This window comes from Girardinichthys multiradiatus, chromosome X (assembly GCF_021462225.1).
Source record: "Girardinichthys multiradiatus isolate DD_20200921_A chromosome X, DD_fGirMul_XY1, whole genome shotgun sequence".
NCBI classification, from domain to species: Eukaryota; Metazoa; Chordata; class Actinopteri; order Cyprinodontiformes; family Goodeidae; genus Girardinichthys; species Girardinichthys multiradiatus.
The window spans coordinates 31,641,128-31,660,145 of NC_061817.1; the positions used below are offsets into that span (position 1 = coordinate 31,641,128).

Sequence of the window (19,018 nt, forward strand, 5' to 3'; positions counted from 1 at the left end):
AATGTACAAGAAGGTTTGAACAGGAGATGGATTTTACTTAATGTACATTTTAGCCTTAGAATTTAGAGACTTTAATAAACATTGCAAAGTTTCATCTGAATTTGTTGACATTATGCAGTCAGAATTATAAGCAGAACTGCATCGTAGGCAGACATACATTGACAAAGACTCTTTAATTTGTCCTTAGCTTCTTACATGAGTGGAGATTATTGCTGCTACAAGAATGTATGTAAAACATAATTACAGATGAGGACACGTGATGAAATATGAACATCACATGAAATATGAACTTCCATAGTCTATTTGTCAACTATGTCTTGTTATAAAAAGAAAACCCCATGAAGAGAGTTTCAGTGGTTTTACAGAAATCATTTTATGCTCTTATCAACAGCTAACACAGTGCAACAGCAGAGATGCACCAATCAGACTTCTTCTGTTTTTTGTAAGGCTTTCACTTCCCAATACCAGTTTTAGCTGATTCAAATTTCTCTTTAAGAACGATAATAGAAAAAAATATAAGAGCAGTATTTATCGCACCACATGTATGAAAGAGGAGTCATTGTAAAACATGGTTTTACTAATATTTTGAAACAGAGACAGAAGCATTGCAGTGATGATATTTTAAATCATTTTAACATCTTATTTTAGCGATTAGTGCAATTAGCTATGCTAGCAGTAAACAGTGTCTTCATGTCTATTCCCCAACAAGAATGTAGATCACTATCTCAACTCAAGGGCTGCACGCATGTCAAAATCCAGCATCCTCCATAACAGACATAGCCTAAAAGCTCAAAAGATTTAAACACAGCGACTCTTATTTTCTTCATTCAGCCTTGCTGTTATCTACAGAAAGTCTTGCTCTCACTCAATACCTGAATGATCTACAGACATGTTTTGAAATGTCATAGAAAATCCAGTTTCATCTTACATGGCTTTTTAAACCTTTTGTGCTTCCCCTGACTTACTTTTCAAACACCTCAATAATTTTGAAAACCACTAACTTTCTTCACTCTGTAACAGTGCCTACCCCAAAGATGGTTGTCAGTGCAGCTCTGTAGGTTTGGTGGTTTACCTGATAGGAAAAAGATCACATTTTGGAGTGTCCAACCAGTTGTTCAGCATTCAGGGTCAATCATATGTCAGTTTTCGCAGAAAAACCTGGCTTTAAAAATATGTTCGATTTCTAAACTAAAACAATCAGCGCAAATCTTGAGATCATAGGTCCCATAACTACATCCAAATAACCAGTGGCACCAAAGATAATACTAACTGTTGGAAACAAACCTTTGAAAAATAACTTCATGAATCTGGGGTCTGAAGGTTTTAAATAACACAATTACAAGATTTTTCTTGATGATTCTGAAAGATGGATACATCCAGATGAATACTTTCTACTTCTGAATTGCTCCTGTATAATGAAACCTTTCAATAAACAGTAGGACAATGACTCTAAATTCAGCTTTTCAAATGCTTTGAACACTACTAAATAAAATTACATGACATTAAAATGGTTAGTTTTATCTGTTTGATCTATAGATACTTTTTTTTGCCACTTTTATCACATTGTGCTTGTTGCATAGGGCCAAAACAGTTTAATTTCCCTTGAAATATTACTGAAATCTCATATACTATTTGATATTTGAAAACAAGCCTGAATTAGTTTTTTGGGTTTTTTTTGCTGGCAGAAGATTATAGATAACAGGCAGCAAAGCAGCAGATATTGCTTTGGATTTGTTTAGTTTGAGAGTAACCTGGCTTTTTCTTGGCATCTTCACGTTCATTGAAGATTTCTTTAGAAATATATTTGGGCTCTTTGCTTTATTGGTCCTGTCATCTAGATTTCTCTGATTATCCAACGTTTTTCCTCCAGGTTGGCGATGCTATGAGAAAGATGCAGGAGAGGAACAACATTGGCAAGGTGATCCTCACCACCGAGCCAATGCCGGAGGAGGAGAAAAAGGAGGAAACCAAGAAGGAGGACAAGAAAGAGGACAAGAAGAAGGAGGATAAGAAGAAGGATGACAAGAAGAAGGACGATGGAAAGAAGGAGGAGAAGAAGGATGACAAGAAGAAAGAGGAGCCTAAAAAAGAGGAGAAGAAGGAAGAGAAGGAGGAGGAGAAGAAGGAAGAGGTCAAGAAGGAGGAGAACTGAGAGGCAAAGATGGATAGTCAAGCAGACCAGCAGCAGGGAGTTTGTGTCCTGGGAGCAGGGGAGGTGGCAGGGTTGAGCTTGGTGGTGGAGTTGCAGAGGGATGGAGGTGGAGTGGTAGCAAAGATGGGAAGGAGTTGGGATAAATTTGAAATTATCGCACCAATCTCATTCTTTTACCTCCCCTCTGCCTCACCTACTGGGTGATTACTCAGGCCTGGCTGCTCCCACCTCCCTTTTCCTCTTCTGTTCTTTATATTTGCCTCTAAAGAAAATATGATCCTACAACCCCGTATATGCTCTAATCTCATCTCCCACCCTCTCCTCTCACAGTGTTAATCGATTTTTGCTATTTGGAAACAAAGCATCAGGAGAGCCTTGGAGGATGGTGGGTTTGGTCCAAGCCTGGGGGCAAATTACCATCTCCCTGACAACCTTAATCTCCTTTCACACTCTGGCCCCACCCTTGACCCCCGAGCCGCCTCTGCATCTCGACTCCCACCATGCTAAATTGTTCTGCTCTGACTTCCACCTGCCACCTCCGCTTTCCCCCCTCACTGTGCTGAGTTCCCCCCCACCACCACACTCACCTCCCACAGCATCACCAGCCGGACCCACAGACAGGCACCAAAGGCAGGCGGATAAACCGAGAACCACACCCACCCACTTGTATGTTGTTTTCTGTGTCCAGCTCAGTTATGTCACTAAGGATGAGTCAGAGATGCATCTGATTGGCTGATGCACCTCACCTCCCTTGGAGATATTTTCATTGTAGTTTCTGATCATCATGTTTAACTACTTAGGAGCTACTGAGCAAAAGAAATGCTTTCCCATCAAATTCCAATCAAGTTCATGTCGTTGCTTTGCTTGAATATGAATTTCCTCTCATAATGAACCTTTCTGTACTCTGTTGAATAGAGTGGCTGATATTATTTTCCAGCTTCCTTCTCCTTAGTTACAGATTTTTCTGGCTAACCAACTGTTGGCAAGAAGTGCAGGGTGTCAATTAAGAGAGAAATTGTTTCTGTGCAAACACACAGACATGCACGCTCTAAATCCGATGAAAGAGCCACTGTCGCACCACGACAGTGAGGTGCTTGAATTGAGCAAGTGAAAAAGGTTAAGGGTTTTTTTGGGGGGGTATTTGTTTTCCTTTGCTCCAGACATTCTTTCCTCCCTGGTCGTCCAAGAGGAATTTCATTGCATTCCATACTTCCTTTCGATCACGCTGACCCAGGAGAGGCAAATTCAGCCGGAGCTGTTGTCCATGCTTTGCCTCCCCACCTCTTCCCTCTTCCTCCTCTTTCTGTTTCCCTCTATATGGTCGGCATAGCAACAGGCGTCAGGCTCGTCAGAGATGGCTCTGTAGTCTCTCTTTTTTCCTCCTCTAATTCCCTCTCTCTGTGCCTTGTTCTCTCTGGGTTTGCTAGCATTTGGTCCTGTCAGCCAGTATTTCAACAGGTTGTAGATGTTTTAGTAATATGAATAAAAGGAGAAGGTGAAGCAGTTTTTAAGCATTTAATATCACTAACCTAATTTCAACCTAGTATAAAATCTGAAATTTTATATTGGCAGTTGGGTTCATATCCAGCTAAGTTTTTATAATTGTTATTAATGACTAATATTAAAACTACGTCAGTAACTCCAACAATGAAAATAACTGGAATGTCCCTTTTAATAATTACAGGGTTGTGAAAAAGTATTTACCCCCTTACAGATTTCTTTAGTTTTTGCTTTGCTTGCTAAATTAGCACCTTGATCCCCCCTGATAGACATTGTAAATTGCATCTCGGTGTCATCAGCTTTAAACATGACTCTTGCCTGCCTGCCTGCCTGTCTCTGAGTCTGGCTTCACTGTTCAGACTCAGATGGTGACTAGTGACTTTGTAAAAAACAAACAAAAAAGTTGTTTCCAAAAAACAAATGGAAAAAAAAAAGTTTTTGTGTTGGCATGAGTGGCCTCCCTCATGTGCTGTGTGTGGTGTGCCATTGTGTGTGAAGATGTGTGTGTGTCCTCAGGTCGTTTGTCAGGTTTTAAAATCCCCCACCCTACCTGCCACATTTCCACCTCACACGACTCTGCTACAGTATGATGTAGCGTCACAACGACCCTCCTTCCACCTCCATCTCCCCCTCCTGTCTGATAAGAGGCCTGTGTTACGAGGACAGTTGGTATTAGTATTTTGCACTCTGCTCGCTGATCTTAATGCACTTGCAAGCATGGCGGTGGCACTCCTGTCCCACCCTGGCTTTTGGGGGAGGTTGGGGGTGGTGTTTTGCTCTACATTTGCAGCCTGTATCTCATCCTTGCAGTGCAGGTGGCACAAACACATTCACTTGTGTGAAGGTCCCCCTCATTTGGGCCAACTTTTCAAATGCATTTAATTTCTCCTTGGCTGTGGGAAGCAAAATGCGGAGCTGGGTGAAATGGACTGGGGTGCAACCGCCATACTGGTGTGGGGAGTGATGTGCTCTGTCAGCCTCTGGTTAGTGTTCTGTTCTAATCTGCTGGGCTCCCTTTGTGAACCTGTGGACGGTGCTTCTGTTCCAGAGTGCCATGTGAGAAGCAATTGCTTCAGTAAAAAAAAAAGAAAGAAAAAATGTTTTACTTACTATGTTATTTTTGATTTACCTTTATATTTTTGTTTGATTTTTAGTTATCCAAGGGTTTAAAGTTCAAAGCTCATACAGTACTCTGTGGGGACCTGCTAACCTGCACTCCTTTTAAATGTGATAAAGTTTGGTTTTTTTTTTGTTGGTCCAAACCATGTGTGCCAAATTGTATGTATATTCCTCTGTCAATGCTTTGAATATTAACAGTGCATAAAAATATATTTAAAAAAAAGATTCTGCCTTTGGATGCATTTCCATCAACCCGGAAGGAGAAAAATTTAGATATGTATCAGTTTTGTATTTCAGACTATCCTGGGACTTTTTCCTTGTAGCTTTCAAAACGTTTGTGAGTTTTTATTGGTTGTTCAGGCTAAGGTCGGCACGGAGTTTCTCTCCATCCACAGAGGTTACCTCAATTCAAAGTGTTTGTGTCATTTTCTTCCACAATCAGAGTATCCTTCTGTTGTGTTTACAACTGTAACAGCAACTAAAAGGAAGGAGAGATCAGGACTCAAAACTTCACTAAAAGGACAACTAGATTTCCCTTAAAATTCAAAATTTGCTGCATTCCTTTCTGTGCACATGTTCCTGCACGCATGTTTCCAAATGGTCCGTATATCAAGTGAGGAAAGCAGATGTTCTCATACAGCTGTGCACTGATGCAGAGACTGTAACAGCCCAACAAAGCCCATCATATTGGCTGATTGGCCCAAGCCTCCCCCAGACGCAACATTTCCGCTTTACAGGCGCTCTCCGTTGACTGAAGCTGCACTGCATCTGCAGAGCTTCTTGGCAAGTGCAGCAGTTTAGCAGACAGCCAAAAGTCCTCCCGGTATCAGCCCCTTTTCCTCTGCACTCACTTTCACAGAAAATAAAACATGGGTTTGACATCTGGAATTTGATATTGCATGCATCCATCTGCATGTGGAAAACAGATTAGGATTTTTTTTTTTTCCTCCAGCATTTTCCCAATGGTCCTTTGGGGCTAATGCCTTTGAGATGAACTTAATCAGTGAGGCGGTGCTTCACATGTCTGGATCTTCTGGTTAAGATGAGGCCCACCACCTTCCTACTTTGGCATGCCGTCTGGAAGCTTTTCCACGATGGTGAACCCGGATTGTATGTCATCTTGAAGTGGTTTCCCAACCATTCCAGACACTTATGCAAGATCAACCCAAATATGCATGGTGGGAAAAAAAGCATTACAATGTAAAAATAGGCGATGTTGTTTTCTTCTTAGATATGATGGTGCCAATTAACACCAGAAATTTAGGGCCAGAAGACACATGTTGAGGTCAGTATTTCAAATGCTCATCTTCATCTGCTCATTTTTTCTTTATATGGTTTCTCAGGTCATTCCGAACTGCAATTTTCCTCACTACTAACACACACACACACACTGCTGTTCCACTATGTTTATGACACAAACTCCAAATGTATGATTTTCCTTCACAACATCCACTTCCAATGTGAGAGGAGGATCAGGCTGTGGTTCATATTGACTCAAACAACATCTGCCTGCAGCTCGTATGTTCTTAGCAGTCTCTTTTAAGGTAATGCAATGAACACAGCACAATCTGCCTGGGCTTTTCATGTACAGTACAATATTAGAATGCATGTTTAGTCAACCAGAAAAGAAAGCATATGTGTGTGTAGTGTCTCATCAGTTCTACATAGTATTGTGGTGTGAAGGAGGAGAGTGCCAGTGCACCACAGAATCCCTACTCTCATCTTCAGCACGGGCATCGCCAAGGCCTGCTGGTAAAGCCAGGTGACATCTTAACCTATCTCTGGGAATGCTTTGGAAAGCTCACTTCACATCCCTCCTCCTGTTAGGAGTTCTGCCAGCACTGGTCATTTTTTACGCACATCCAACAGGTGATTTCTAGATTTCCTTCACTCTGATGTTTTTTGGGTTAAAAAGAAAAAACACAAAAAACACACTTCTCGTCTCGACTTTGTTTTTTAAACCCTTTGAACGGATGCTGCTTCTGTGCTTGACTCTGGGTTTACTGCGTGGTGCCATGCTGTCCACATGGCCTTTAGAGCTTGTAACGCTTAAGTGTGTAATGTTACCATATGCCTTACATGTTTTCCAGGACTAATAAAAAAAAGCATTAAAAAAAAGTCAGGAAATGTGCTCTTTTTATTTATATTTATGTTCTCCAGTATGCTACAAATAGCCAGATGGATTGTGGTTAAATCCATACAGAATGATCCAAGGTACCTAACTATACAGTAATGTGCACATAATACCATAAAAAAATATTTGTTTAAAAACTGAATAAGCTGAAAAGGTAGAAAACATTTTTGAGAAAATGCATGAAGTGATGCAAAATGTGATGGTGGAACATTTAAGCAAATTTAGAGCAATTTTTTAAAAAATCTAAAAATATATATATATTATTTCCATTGCCATATTTCTGTTATATACACATTAATTGATAAATAAGACATAATAGGACATGTTACAACATAATACCAAAAAAAAGACATGAAAAGAAATGATTTTAAACAAAAAAGAAAAATTACAAGTAAAAATTCCTTCGCTGCCATTTTGACCTGGCCGACGGCTACTCAATCCCTTTGGAAGCCAAGATATTGGACAAGCGTGTCAAGTAACTGGAGTCTGGGTACCCTTTTCTGAAAGAAATAATTTAATTCAGTTTAATTTAATAATTTAGCTCAGATTTGTAGAGTAACATAAGTGGCCTGATTTCAAACTGCATTCACTCACTGAGCTTTGCCTCCCTGTAAGCTGGTCTTGTGTGGGATGCAGTCCCAGGTGACAGTGGCCTGTGTCCCTTTCCCAGTCACTGTAAAGGTGAGTCCCTGCCTGAAGGCTTTTTCCAGCCGGGGAAGCAGTGTCTTCACCTTGTCACTGTCTGGGAGGAAGGCTTCAAACACCTCCCCTTTAAATGGTTTTCCAGGTGATGGATGACCCTCCTGATCAATGATAAAACACATTTGAACCACAGTCCTAGGATATACAACTCATAGCACAGTACAAGTGACATAGCTATAAACCTCTTTGCAATTATTGGCACCTAATGTAGAGCTGTTGAAAAATTCAATTCAGTTTATTTATATAGCGCCAATTCACAACACATGTTGTCGCAAGGCACTTTACAACAGTCAGGTACAGACAAAAGCATTTTTATCATCAATTTAACTTAAACGTTTGTGTTGATTTGGCCATTTGTGTTACATCATTATCCTCCTGTAAGACTCAGAGATGGTCTTTGTTTTTGTTTTTTGGCAGAAGCGAGACTTTTATTGAAAGGGGACATATCTCTCTTTTAAATCCTTCCTTTTCACACTTATATCATTCAATTGTGGTCGGTATAAAGTGGAACTGCAATGTTTTGGTCTGAACACCTAGTTATTGGAGCTCCACAGGCCCCTTTTACCCCTGTTTGGAAGTCTGTCTGAGAGCAACTTGTTTTGGTGCGGTCTCTTTAAATGCTATTGAGGCACTTCACATTCCACCCCCCATCCAGTCCAAAGACCATTCTACTCCGCCCCGCTCGATCATTTTTGTAGTTTAATAGCTGAGATACAATTATCTAGTGGCGCAGAAACAAGACAAAAACGGCAAAAACAAGTCAGAAGTGTTTATGTAATAATACTTTTCAAAACATGCAGTAGTGTTATATCCTCAAGAAGCTCACAGCACTAACACAAGCAGAAGGCACAATGCTACTGCTATCAAAACAATGGTCAAGACGTCATATCGATGTGTCCATTGTTTCCATAGACAGAATGAACTGACACATTAATCAGATGAAGTTTCTCGGCAAATCCTTCCTGATACTGGCGAAAATTGCTGAAGCGCTCATCCTCGAAGTGCTTCGCCCAAACAAAGAGGAATTTTCCCACTGATGTGGGTGAATTTCCATGAACAAATAAAACTTAACCCTCGTACTCGTCATCTTCCGCTTTATCCGGGACCGGGTCGCGGGGGCAGCAGACTCAGCAGAGACGCCCAGACGTCCCTCTCCCCAGACACCTCCTCCAGCTCCTCCGGAGGGAGCCCAAGGCGTTCCCAGGCCAGCCGAGAGACATAGTCCCTCCAGCGTGTCCTGGGCTGTCCCCTGGGCCTCCTCCCGGTGGGACGTGCCTGGAACATCTCCCGAGGAAGGCGTCCAGGAGGCATCCGGTATAGATGCCCGAGCCACCTCAACTGGCTCCTCTCGATGTGGAGAGTAGCGGCTCTACTCCAAGACTCTCCTGGATGGCCAAGCTCCTCACCCTATCTCTAAGGGAGTGCCCGGCCACCCTACGGAGGAAGCTCATTTCCGCCGCTTGTATCCGGGATCTTGTTCTTTCGGTCATGACCCAAAGTTCATGGCCATAGGTGAGGGTAGGAACGTACACCGACCGGTAAATCGAGAGCTTCGCTTTTCGGCTCAGCTCTCTCTTCACCACAACGGACCGGCACAGCGCCCCCATTACTGTGGCAGCCGCACCGATCTGTCTGTCGATCTCCCGCTCCATTCTTCCCTCACTCGTGAACAAGACCCCGAGATACTTAAACTCCTCCACTTGAGGCAGGAACTCCCCTCCAACCTGAAGAGGACAAACCACCCTTTTCCGGTCGAGAACCATGGCCTCGGACTTGGAGGAGCTGATCTTCATCTCAGCCGCTTCACACTCGGCTGCGAACCGCCCCAGTGCATGCTGTAGGTCTTGGCTAGAGGGGGCCAGCAGGACCACGTCATCTGCAAAAAGAAGAGACGAAATCCTCTGCTCCCCAAACCAGACCCCCTCCGGCCCTTGGCAGCGCCTAGAAATCCTGTCCATAAAAGTTATTAACAGGACCGGTGACAAAGGGCAGCCCTGCCGGAGTCCAACATGCACCGAGAACAGGTCCGACTTAGTGCCGGCAATGCGAACCAAACTCCTGCTCCGCTTGTATGGCCCCTAGTAAAGGGCCCCCGATTCCATACTCCTGGAGCACCCCCCATAGGGCATCACGAGGGACACAGTCGAATGCTTTCTCCAGGTCCACAAAACACACGTGGACCGGTTGGGCAAACTCCCATGAACCCTCGAGTACCCTGTAGAGGGTATAGAGCTGGTCCAGTGTTCCACGGCCGGGACGAAAACCACACTGCTCCTCCTGAAGCCGGGGTTCGACTATCGGCCGGACTCTCCTCTCCAATACCCTGGCGTAGGCCTTACCAGGGAGGCTGAGGAGTGTGATCCCCCTGTAGTTGGAACACACCCTCCGGTCACCCTTCTTATGTAGGGGGACCACCACCCCAGTCTGCCAATCCAAAGGCACTGTCCCCGTCCGCCACGCAATGTTGAAGAGGCGTGTCAACCATGACAGCCCCTCAACATCCAAAGACTTGAGGTACTCAGGGCGGATCTCATCCAATCCCGAAGCCCTGCCACCGCGGAGCTTTTTAACCACCTCGGTGACTTCAGCCTGGGTGATGAAAGAGTCCAACCCCTAGTCCCCAACCTCTGTTTCCACCAGGGAATGCGTGATGGCAGGGTTGAGGAGATCCTCGAAGTACTCCTTCCACCGCCCCAGTCGAGGTCAGCAGCTCCCCACCCCCACTGTAAACAGTGTTGGCGAAGCACTGCTTCCCCCTCCTGAGGCGCCGGACGGTTTGCCAGAATCGCTTAGGGGACAACCGGTAGTCCTTCTTCATGGCCTCACCGAACTCCTCCCAGGTCCGAGTTTTTGCTTCTGCCACCGCCCGGGCCGCGGCACGCTTGGCCCCACGGTACCCGTCAGCCGCCTCAGGAGTCCCACAAACCAACCACAGCCGATACGACTCCTTCTTCAGCTTGACAGCGTGCCTTACCGCCGGTGTCCACCGGCAGTAAGGTTCGGGGATTGCCGCCGCGACAGGCACCGCAGACCTTACGGCCGCAGCTACGGGCAGCAGCATCGACAATAGATGTGGAGAACATGGTCCACTCAGACTCTATGTCTCCAACATCCCTCGGAATCTGGTCAAAGCTCTCCCGGAGGTGAGAGTTGAATACATCCCTCTTGGTCCTGCCAAGTCTGTCTGTTTTTCTCCTCCCCCAGTGGATCCAACTCACCACCAGGTGATGATCAGTGGACAGCTCAGCCCCTCTCTTCACCCGAGTGTCCAAAATATGCGGCCGAAGGTCTGATGATATGACAACAAAGTCGATCATTGACCTCCTGCCTAGGGTATCCTGGTGCCAAGTGCACTGATGGACACCCTTATGTTTGAACATGGCTAGCACAGAAGTCCAATAACAAAACACCGCTCGGATTCAGATCGGGGAGGCCATTCCTCCCAATCACGCCTCTCCAGGTGTCACTGTCGTTTCCCACGTGGGCGTTGAAGTCCCCCAGCAGAATAATGGAGTCCCCAGGAGGGGCACTATCCAGCACCCCCAACAGGGACGCCAAGAAGGCTGGGTACTCCGCACTACCACTCGGCCCGTAGGCTGAAATGATAGTCAGAGACCTCTCCCCAACCCGAAGGCGCAGGGATACGACCCTCTCATCCACTGGGGTAAACCCCAACACGAGACGGCTGAGCTGGGGGGCGACAAGCAAACCCACCCCAGCCCGCCGCCTCTCCCCGTGGGCCACTCCAGAGTAGAAGAGAGTCCAGCCCCTGTTGAGGAGATGGGTTCCAGAGCCCACACTGTGCGTGGAGGTGAGCCCGACTATTTCTAGTCGATATCTCTCGACCTCCCGCACAAGCTCGGGCTCCTTCCCCCCCAGCGAGGTGACATTCCACGTCCCTAGAGCCAGCCTAAGCATCCGGAGATCGGGCCGCTGAGGTCTCCACCTTCGTCCGCCGCCCAATCCTCTTTGCACCGGTCCCTCACGGTTCCCCATGCAGGTGGTGGGCCCACTGGGGGATGGTCTCGCGTCTCTCGTTCGGGCTTGGCCCAGCCGGGTCCCGCGAGGAGCAACCCAGCCACCAGGCGCTCTCCGACGAGTCCCAACCCCAGGCCTGGCTCCAGGCTGGGACCCCGGCTCCGCCGTACCGGGCGACGTCACGTGCCTCGATTTTGTAGTCATCATGAGGGGTTCTTAACCATAAGCTTCAAATGGGTTCTGATGCTGGAGGACGGTGAAATGAATTGTGTGGGTTGATACACCCAGCAACCGCACATTTAGACTTATCCACTTGCAGCCCGACATACTTGAGCTTAGACTACAAAATCTCAGCAAGAAATAAAAATGGCGGATACGCAAAATTAGTTAGGCAAAGGTCCATCACCTTGTTTAGCTGTTCCGCAGCAAATACTGTGATGTAACAGTTAAAAAAACAATAGAGAATGGAGAAAACTGAACAGACTCAAAAATATGACCCAAACAGAATATAGAGATATCGACGCAGCACCTCGAGAGACAAAATAAACTTTTCTGCACTCCTACAGACTCCCAGTACACAACAAAATGTATTGTAAGGGCTAACAAAGTGGATTTACAATATTTTGGCATTTCAAAAAAAAATCCTGATGTCGTGACTCAATTTTTTCCCCTAAAAATAAACTCCAAATAAAGGCTGATTCTACCACAATGAAAGATTAATCTTGTTAAGGATTTTTAACCTTTTTCACAACGGGCGCCACATTTATAGAGAGCCTGCCACATGTTACACTGCAGCACCACAGCAGTAGCCTGCATGCAGGGCCACAATCTTTTGCAGTCAGGATTTTCTTTAGACAATATGCATTTTCATATGGGAAATGCAAGTGGAGCTGAGTGCAATGAGTCATGAAATACACTTTGATTTGCAGTTGAAAATATATCACTGTAAACTGTAGAATTAATGCTGTAGAGTAGACTGCAAGTCAAGTTAAAACGGCATGTGGAGATCAGGGTTTGGAAGTATTTTTTGTTTTTAAGGGTCAAATTTGCATTGCTAAAGCTACATTCTTAAAAACACCAATACTGGAAGAAACTTGAATTACTTTTTGTTCTTTTTTTTTTATAGCTCGGAAGCTTGGATGAAAATTGTTTCCAGAACCACAGAGATTATGCTCTTGGCCGAATATTACAGAATATTTAAAGGTCTGCTCTTTCCTCGACTTTCTTTTTCTTGTTAAAGCATTCTGCCTTTGCCTGGACATTCTGGTCTATTTTACTCCAGAAACTCAAGTTTTGAGTTGCATTGTTGTCTCGGTTGCTTTCTCTGTAAAGGCGAAAGTCCTAACAGGCACTTTAAGAGATAAAACACAAGCTCTTTATCAGATAACAGCAAAGATTGATTCTAAGTAAGCTACATACCCCTTGGATACCATCAGGAATATGGTAAGTGATCTTCATAACACCGCCCTTGTGACCCGGTAAACTCAGGTTCAGTTTGGATGTCTTCATTTTTCCGTGGATGCCTCGGGGTGTCTGCTCTGTTTTATTGCAGACCTTGCAGTAAGTGTGCACTGTTTCTAGGCATGCTGTGCACATGGTGAGCTCACATTTTGTCCTCACCAATGACTTCTTGCTCTCCCCACAAACACATGTGGAAGCCCGTCCTCCCAGACCTGATCTGGCCTCCTCTGAAGTGCTCTGGGTCTCTGCAGGTCTATGCCCTGTAGTATCCATTTCGGTAGCATGTAATGTTCTCTTTTTCTTGCTATTCAAAGGATTCTTTTCAACTGTTTGTCCATCCTCTTTCTCCTTGAAGACATACTCTTTCTTTACTGCTGACTGGCTATTTGATCCATTAAAAAGCCCCTTCTCCCCAACATCTCTGTCATAGGTTGTTTTCCATTGTTGAGTCCTACTGTTCCCCTCAGCCTTGGCAGTTTGAGTGGATGCTATCACTTGATGACTGCTATCCAGGCATCCCCTTCTGCTTTGGGGTGCATTCAATGGCAAAACTTGGTTTGAGAAGTCATGTTGTTCAGATTCTCTAGAAAATACCTCCTTCAGTGTAGCAGCAACCTGAGAGCACAATTGTTCAGGACCAACTAGATACAAGCTCTTCTTCATCGTGTGGATAACAACTTTCTTGAAGCGGCTCCGCACCTCAGAGCAGCAAGCCTGTAAGGTTTCATCAGCAGGATTTGAAATGTCCAGTTCAGACATGCGCAGCTCCTGAACCGAGAAGTCGGCAGCAACTGAATCTACAAGCGTCTGTAGACGCTCCCGACATAATTTCACTTTGGATGAGTCGGCTCCTTTTAATCTAACAGTCAAATCCCGACTGCCCTCGGAGAAGCTCTCTTCCATCTGGAGATCAGAGGTCAGGTCCTCCACTCGGGTGCCGTAGGCTTCTTTTATGTACTGCCACATAACCCGGGAAACTGAGATCTCGTCATGATGGACTTCTTGTGTATCCTTTACTGTTTGGCTACTAAAGCTGGAGGACCGCTTCCAGACTCTGGCTGTGGATTTACTTGAATCATCGTGGCTCTTCTGACCCAAGACTTGAGCTTTCTGCTGAGGCGTTCCTGAGAAACTATTGGCTCGCTTTAAAATAGATCCAGACCCAGAAGGTGGAAGTGACGTACTTTGTGGAAGACTGGAAGGAGCAAACTGGGATATTAAATTCTTTGGTCTGGTATCTACCATACCTATGTTTAAATTGGCTTCAATCTTTGTGAACACAGATGGAGAAGATGTATAAGCGCTTTTGAACAATATGTCCTCTCCTGTATTTTGAGGGCCTCCACTAGAAATCTCTCCACCAGAAATCTTTGTTGTTTCAGAGAGCACATTGTGCCTCAGAATCGGTTCCTGGCATGCTTGCCTGCTGGGTGATGCATTTGGGCGGAAGGGGAAGCTGCCCAAACCAGCAAGTCCTGAATCTTTAAACCGAGCAGCAAGTTTATACCTTCTGGCTCCATCAAGTCTTAGTTCATCTTCCTCTGATATCAGCGTCCGATCTGACCTTTCATCCAAAGGTCTTTCAGTGTGAGGCTTAGTCCGCGGCAATTGTTCTTCATCAGCATGAACTGGTGATGAGCCGGAATTATATGAAGGGAAATTAAGCAGACTGGCGACACCCTCCTTTTGATTTCTATCTTCCTCGTGGCCCATTAAAAGAGAGTGCCTGGCCTCAGATACATCCCTGCTGCTACCAATAAAGTAAATATTCAGCTTATCTTCATTTAGAAGAAGCTTTGGAAATCTTGCACTTAAGTTCTCTATTAGCCATTGCAGTCCTCCTCTGGGGCGAAGGATACTCTTAGGAAGCTGGTCTCGACAGATCTTTGCCTCATTCTCCTGGTAAAGTCGACTTATTGCATTTTTAGCTAGTTTCATGCAGTCCTGACCCTCATTCACCACTGCTGTGTCAGCAATGTGCAAAAACAGAGTGGTCAGGCCCTGATTTGTTTCATTCACCACCTCAACACCGAACTGACTGAGGATTTGCTGGTATTCCTTCTGGCAGTGCTTCTGCAGATACTGAAACACATCTGCATCTACAATCAGAGAGGAATCCTCTATGAAAGCAGTAGGAGAGCGCTGAGCTGCACTGTCTGTGTGATTGGCAGCTTCCCAGTCATCACCACCAGGTGCCAGATTTCTGTTTGAGCTTAAGTTTTCCCCCTCTGTTGAAAGGTCAGAGTCATCTTCTTCTTCTTTGTGTTCTTTGTGCTTGGTAGAGTTTCTCCTCCGATCTTCTGATACCTGAGGCTTCTGTGATTTCTGAAAAGACCAAATCCTGCTGGAGGCAGCTGGATCTGAGTATTTGTTCTCTGAGAATTCTGGACCTCCAGGATGGCACAGCAGTTGGGCCAAAGCAGCCTGCACTTTGGAGTACGAGCCAAACAATGTGCAACACTTCTCAGTAGCATTAGGGTTTATCTTGACATCCTGATGACTTTTACGAAGGTTTTTCAGCGCCATGATTCCCCCAGGAAGCCGGCTGTAGTCAACCCTTGCTGTTAAACTTAAGACGACCTAAAACCCATAACAATGACAATGACAATTATAGCTCATGTTTCTTACTGAATCTCTTGAAAGATTGTGCAAAATTGTGATACGTTTTACCTGGTCTGGGTCCAAGCTTTCGGGATGCTGTGAAACATTGAGTTCATACTTCTTCCCATCTATTTCCAGAATGTGGCAGCGGTGTTGAACAACTCTCTGTGCCACTGTGTGAGTTTGGTCATTGGAAGGAAATCAATCAGAGTCTGAAAAGCATCCTGACTAAGCGTTTCTACCTTTGGCTGCTCCACAGACTCGCATGCAGGCATTTCAGCTCAGTGTAAATCACTGGTGACAGCAGAGATACTATACTAATGTTATGTAAATGAATGAATCTAAATTTTGATTGATGGGAGATTCTTTCAGTTGTGCTGAATGACCTGAGTGGTAATGCTGCCATGGGAAAGTACACCCTCTTTCAATTAAAGAGTTTCATGTATCAGGAAATAATAAAAAATGATTAGGTCATTACTAGGATCTACAATAATTTAAATCAAACGTCAAATGTAGAAAACCACACAGCAGATGTAGTACTGTCTTTAATAAATGAAGATGAAGCCAAAATGGAAGCGCTGTGTGTCAAAAAGTAAGTACATCCCATTGGTTCAATAGATTTCAGAATCCCCTTGTGCAGCAGTAATTTGAAGTAGTTTTTTTCTGTCTGACGTTATCAGTCTCTCACATAATTATGGAGAAATTAACAGAGACTAGTGGACAACTGTTTCTGCACAGCTTTCAATTATTTTGATATCTGAACTTTGACTGGGTTGTTGAAAAACTTTATTTTCTTTTCTTTTTCAGCCATTCTGTTGTAGATATGCTGTTGCATTTAGGATTATTGTCTTGTTCCATGATCAGATTTTTCCTAGGCTTCAACTGTCCTCAAATCTGATTCTAGAACAGCTTGATATACAGAGGAGTTCATGGTCAAATCAAAGACTAGAAGGCTGCAAATGATCTCAAATCATCATCCCTCCTCAACCAAGCTTGACATGACTTTGAAGTGAGTTTGCTGGGAAAGAATCCTCCCAGATTGGTAAGCAGCATCAAGTGTTGTGTTGTGTTAACACTCACCTGTAACTCCAGACCAGCAAATGTGCAAAACTGTGCTATTACTGTACACAGGTTGAAACACTGATGAATACTTATTCAATGCATTTGGTTAGCAGGATTTTTCCTTCTTAATTCATATGGAAGCCGCAAGGTGTATTTACTTATTCACACACTGTTTTTTTTTGTTGTTGTTGTTGTTGTTGTTGTGGTTGTTTATGAAAGAAAACACTTCAACCCCACTGACCTGCACTGTCCTCAAAGGTGATGAGAGCATATAAAGGCATTGACTTCACAATTGTGATATGGTCTATTTCCCCTCCTCCATTCCTTGTTCTGAGAAAGTGAATGAGTAACTTGTCTTTCAGCCTGACATCTTCCATGTCTGTGGGCAGCCCACTCACTCTTACAATCCTGCCCGCCTCTGACATCTGCTGGAAGACACAAGATCAGTGCTCAGTAGGAGAAACTTTCTAAACGAGATTGAGACAGGACAACCAATCAAAAACGTTCCTGGAGAGACGTTGATCATGAATATCATCCTGACGGTGACATAAAACGAAAGCGTGAGAACTGTGTTAATTCTAGGAGCATCACTATAAGGACCCCACCCTTACAAACAGGAACAAAGAGATGTCACATATTATATCACCCTCTCCTGGGGTTACCAGGACATTACACCAATATACAAAAAGAAATCCTTCTCAATCAAGATGTCTTATATTTATACAGGCAAAAATACAAGAAATGGCAATCAACTTCACATTGGAGTGTCTTTAATCTAGGGCTGCAACTAATGATTATTCTGCTAATCGATTTGTCTATCAACTTTTTTTTCAATTAATTGATTAATAATCGGATAGCAAAAGGTGCTTTAAAGGAGATATTTTACAGAATTTGAACCAGGTGAAGCTATGCCACTTGAGGAGTTTTGGATAGAGCATATTAACCGACAGAAAGGGTTTTTAATCTTAAATGCAAAATCTACATATTTTCTAAATAATTTTGGCTTAATTTCTGCTCTAGGTGGGTTGCTCTTTTAGCAAATGGCATCTTTTAGAGACTGTATACACCAGTTAACGAATATTTGATTACTAAATTAGTTGACGATTATTTCAATAATCAATTAATCACGACTAATCAAATCAGTTGTTTCAGCCCTACTTTAATCATCTTTTATTTTTTTAAAGCTGAAGAAATCACTAGGCTTCCATATGGTACTTTATATGTAATTATAGTAAGCAACAATCTGTGATATTTGTTTACCATTGACTTAATTTTTTTTTTTAATGCCCCTCCTCCCCTTCTTTCCTCCTCTTCCTCCTCCCAACCAGTTTGCAGGTCTTTTGACTACATTCAGCACTTATTTACTACACATAATGACGCCTTTCAGGAATCCATTTACGTATGCACTGTTTCCAAAACCTGTGTTGGTTTTCAATCGTTTTGCTGTCAAATATGTGTCCAGAAATCAGTCAGAGGCGCGTAATTACCCCACAGCAATAAGGCAGGCCACATTTCGAAGGCGAATGTCAAGGAAGTGAATAAATCAGACAGATCTAAGCTGAATCTGATCGCAACACAGACGATGAGATTGTTCGGTGTAGCACTGCGGGTTTCCCTCGGATGTAAACGTTACTGACCTTGCGTGTGTTTCACGCTGATTTCTCCTTTCTCGGTAACTCGCAAAGATCGCCACTCTTCACAGGCAGTGGAGGAAAAGTGAAACTAACTACAAGTTGTTTGGTTTCTTCCCGCTAGGGGGCGGTTAAAGGTCGCCGCACTGAGTTGCTGAGCAGCGTTGACTTTATAACATGTTTACAAACACGTGTTAGACTTAAGATGTTTGCAGGTGCTTTGACTGTTTTTACTTTTCTGCTCAAATAAAAAGAGGAATATTAATCTGATAAAGTCAAAGAGCAAAGAGTTATCAGATGATCTGAAACAGAAAATATTTTATCATCCTAAATGTGTTACTACACAAGAATAAAAACCTAACCACACTTGATCAAAACTATGATAATAAGTGGATAGTGTGTGATTTAACAGTCATGGCTCGATTTATTATTAGGTAAAAGTCCGATCAGTGTTCAAAGTACGAAAGGAAAGGACTGAATTCATTTGATCACGTTACTTTCTTGCAAGGAAGGGTCAGACCAAAACAGCAATATAACAGTTAAAATTAGAAGGTCAAGGAAAAGAGTGGTACATTTTTTAAAAACAAAAACTTGCACAGAATTAGCCTAGACCAGTGGTGTCCAGAATTTTGCCACATGGGCCAAAATCAAATTGAAAGTGACTACGGGCCACAAAAA

At 43.8% G+C, this 19,018-nt stretch overlaps 2 protein-coding genes across 2 annotated transcripts in view; one reads left to right on the forward strand and one right to left on the reverse strand.

The window, feature by feature from the left end:
- LOC124863606 (synaptic vesicle membrane protein VAT-1 homolog) overlaps nucleotides 1-6,889 on the forward strand; it is a 39,912-nt gene extending 33,023 nt beyond the window's left edge. The window contains exon 6 of the mRNA XM_047358059.1: nucleotides 1,871-6,889. Coding sequence (XP_047214015.1) covers nucleotides 1,871-2,152 — 282 coding nt within the window. The 3' untranslated portion in view covers nucleotides 2,153-6,889. The remainder of the gene's footprint in view (nucleotides 1-1,870) is intronic.
- LOC124863605 lies at nucleotides 5,582-18,460 on the reverse strand. Its single transcript, XM_047358057.1, has 6 exons — nucleotides 18,347-18,460; nucleotides 16,951-17,134; nucleotides 15,717-15,820; nucleotides 13,005-15,626; nucleotides 7,500-7,708; nucleotides 5,582-7,405 (listed from the first exon to the last, which is right to left on the reverse strand). Exons 2-6 carry the CDS (start codon nucleotides 17,132-17,134, stop codon nucleotides 7,336-7,338), a joined length of 3,189 nt encoding a protein of 1,062 aa, XP_047214013.1. The 5' UTR covers nucleotides 18,347-18,460; the 3' UTR covers nucleotides 5,582-7,335.
- Nucleotides 18,461-19,018: the final 558 nt, after the last annotated feature.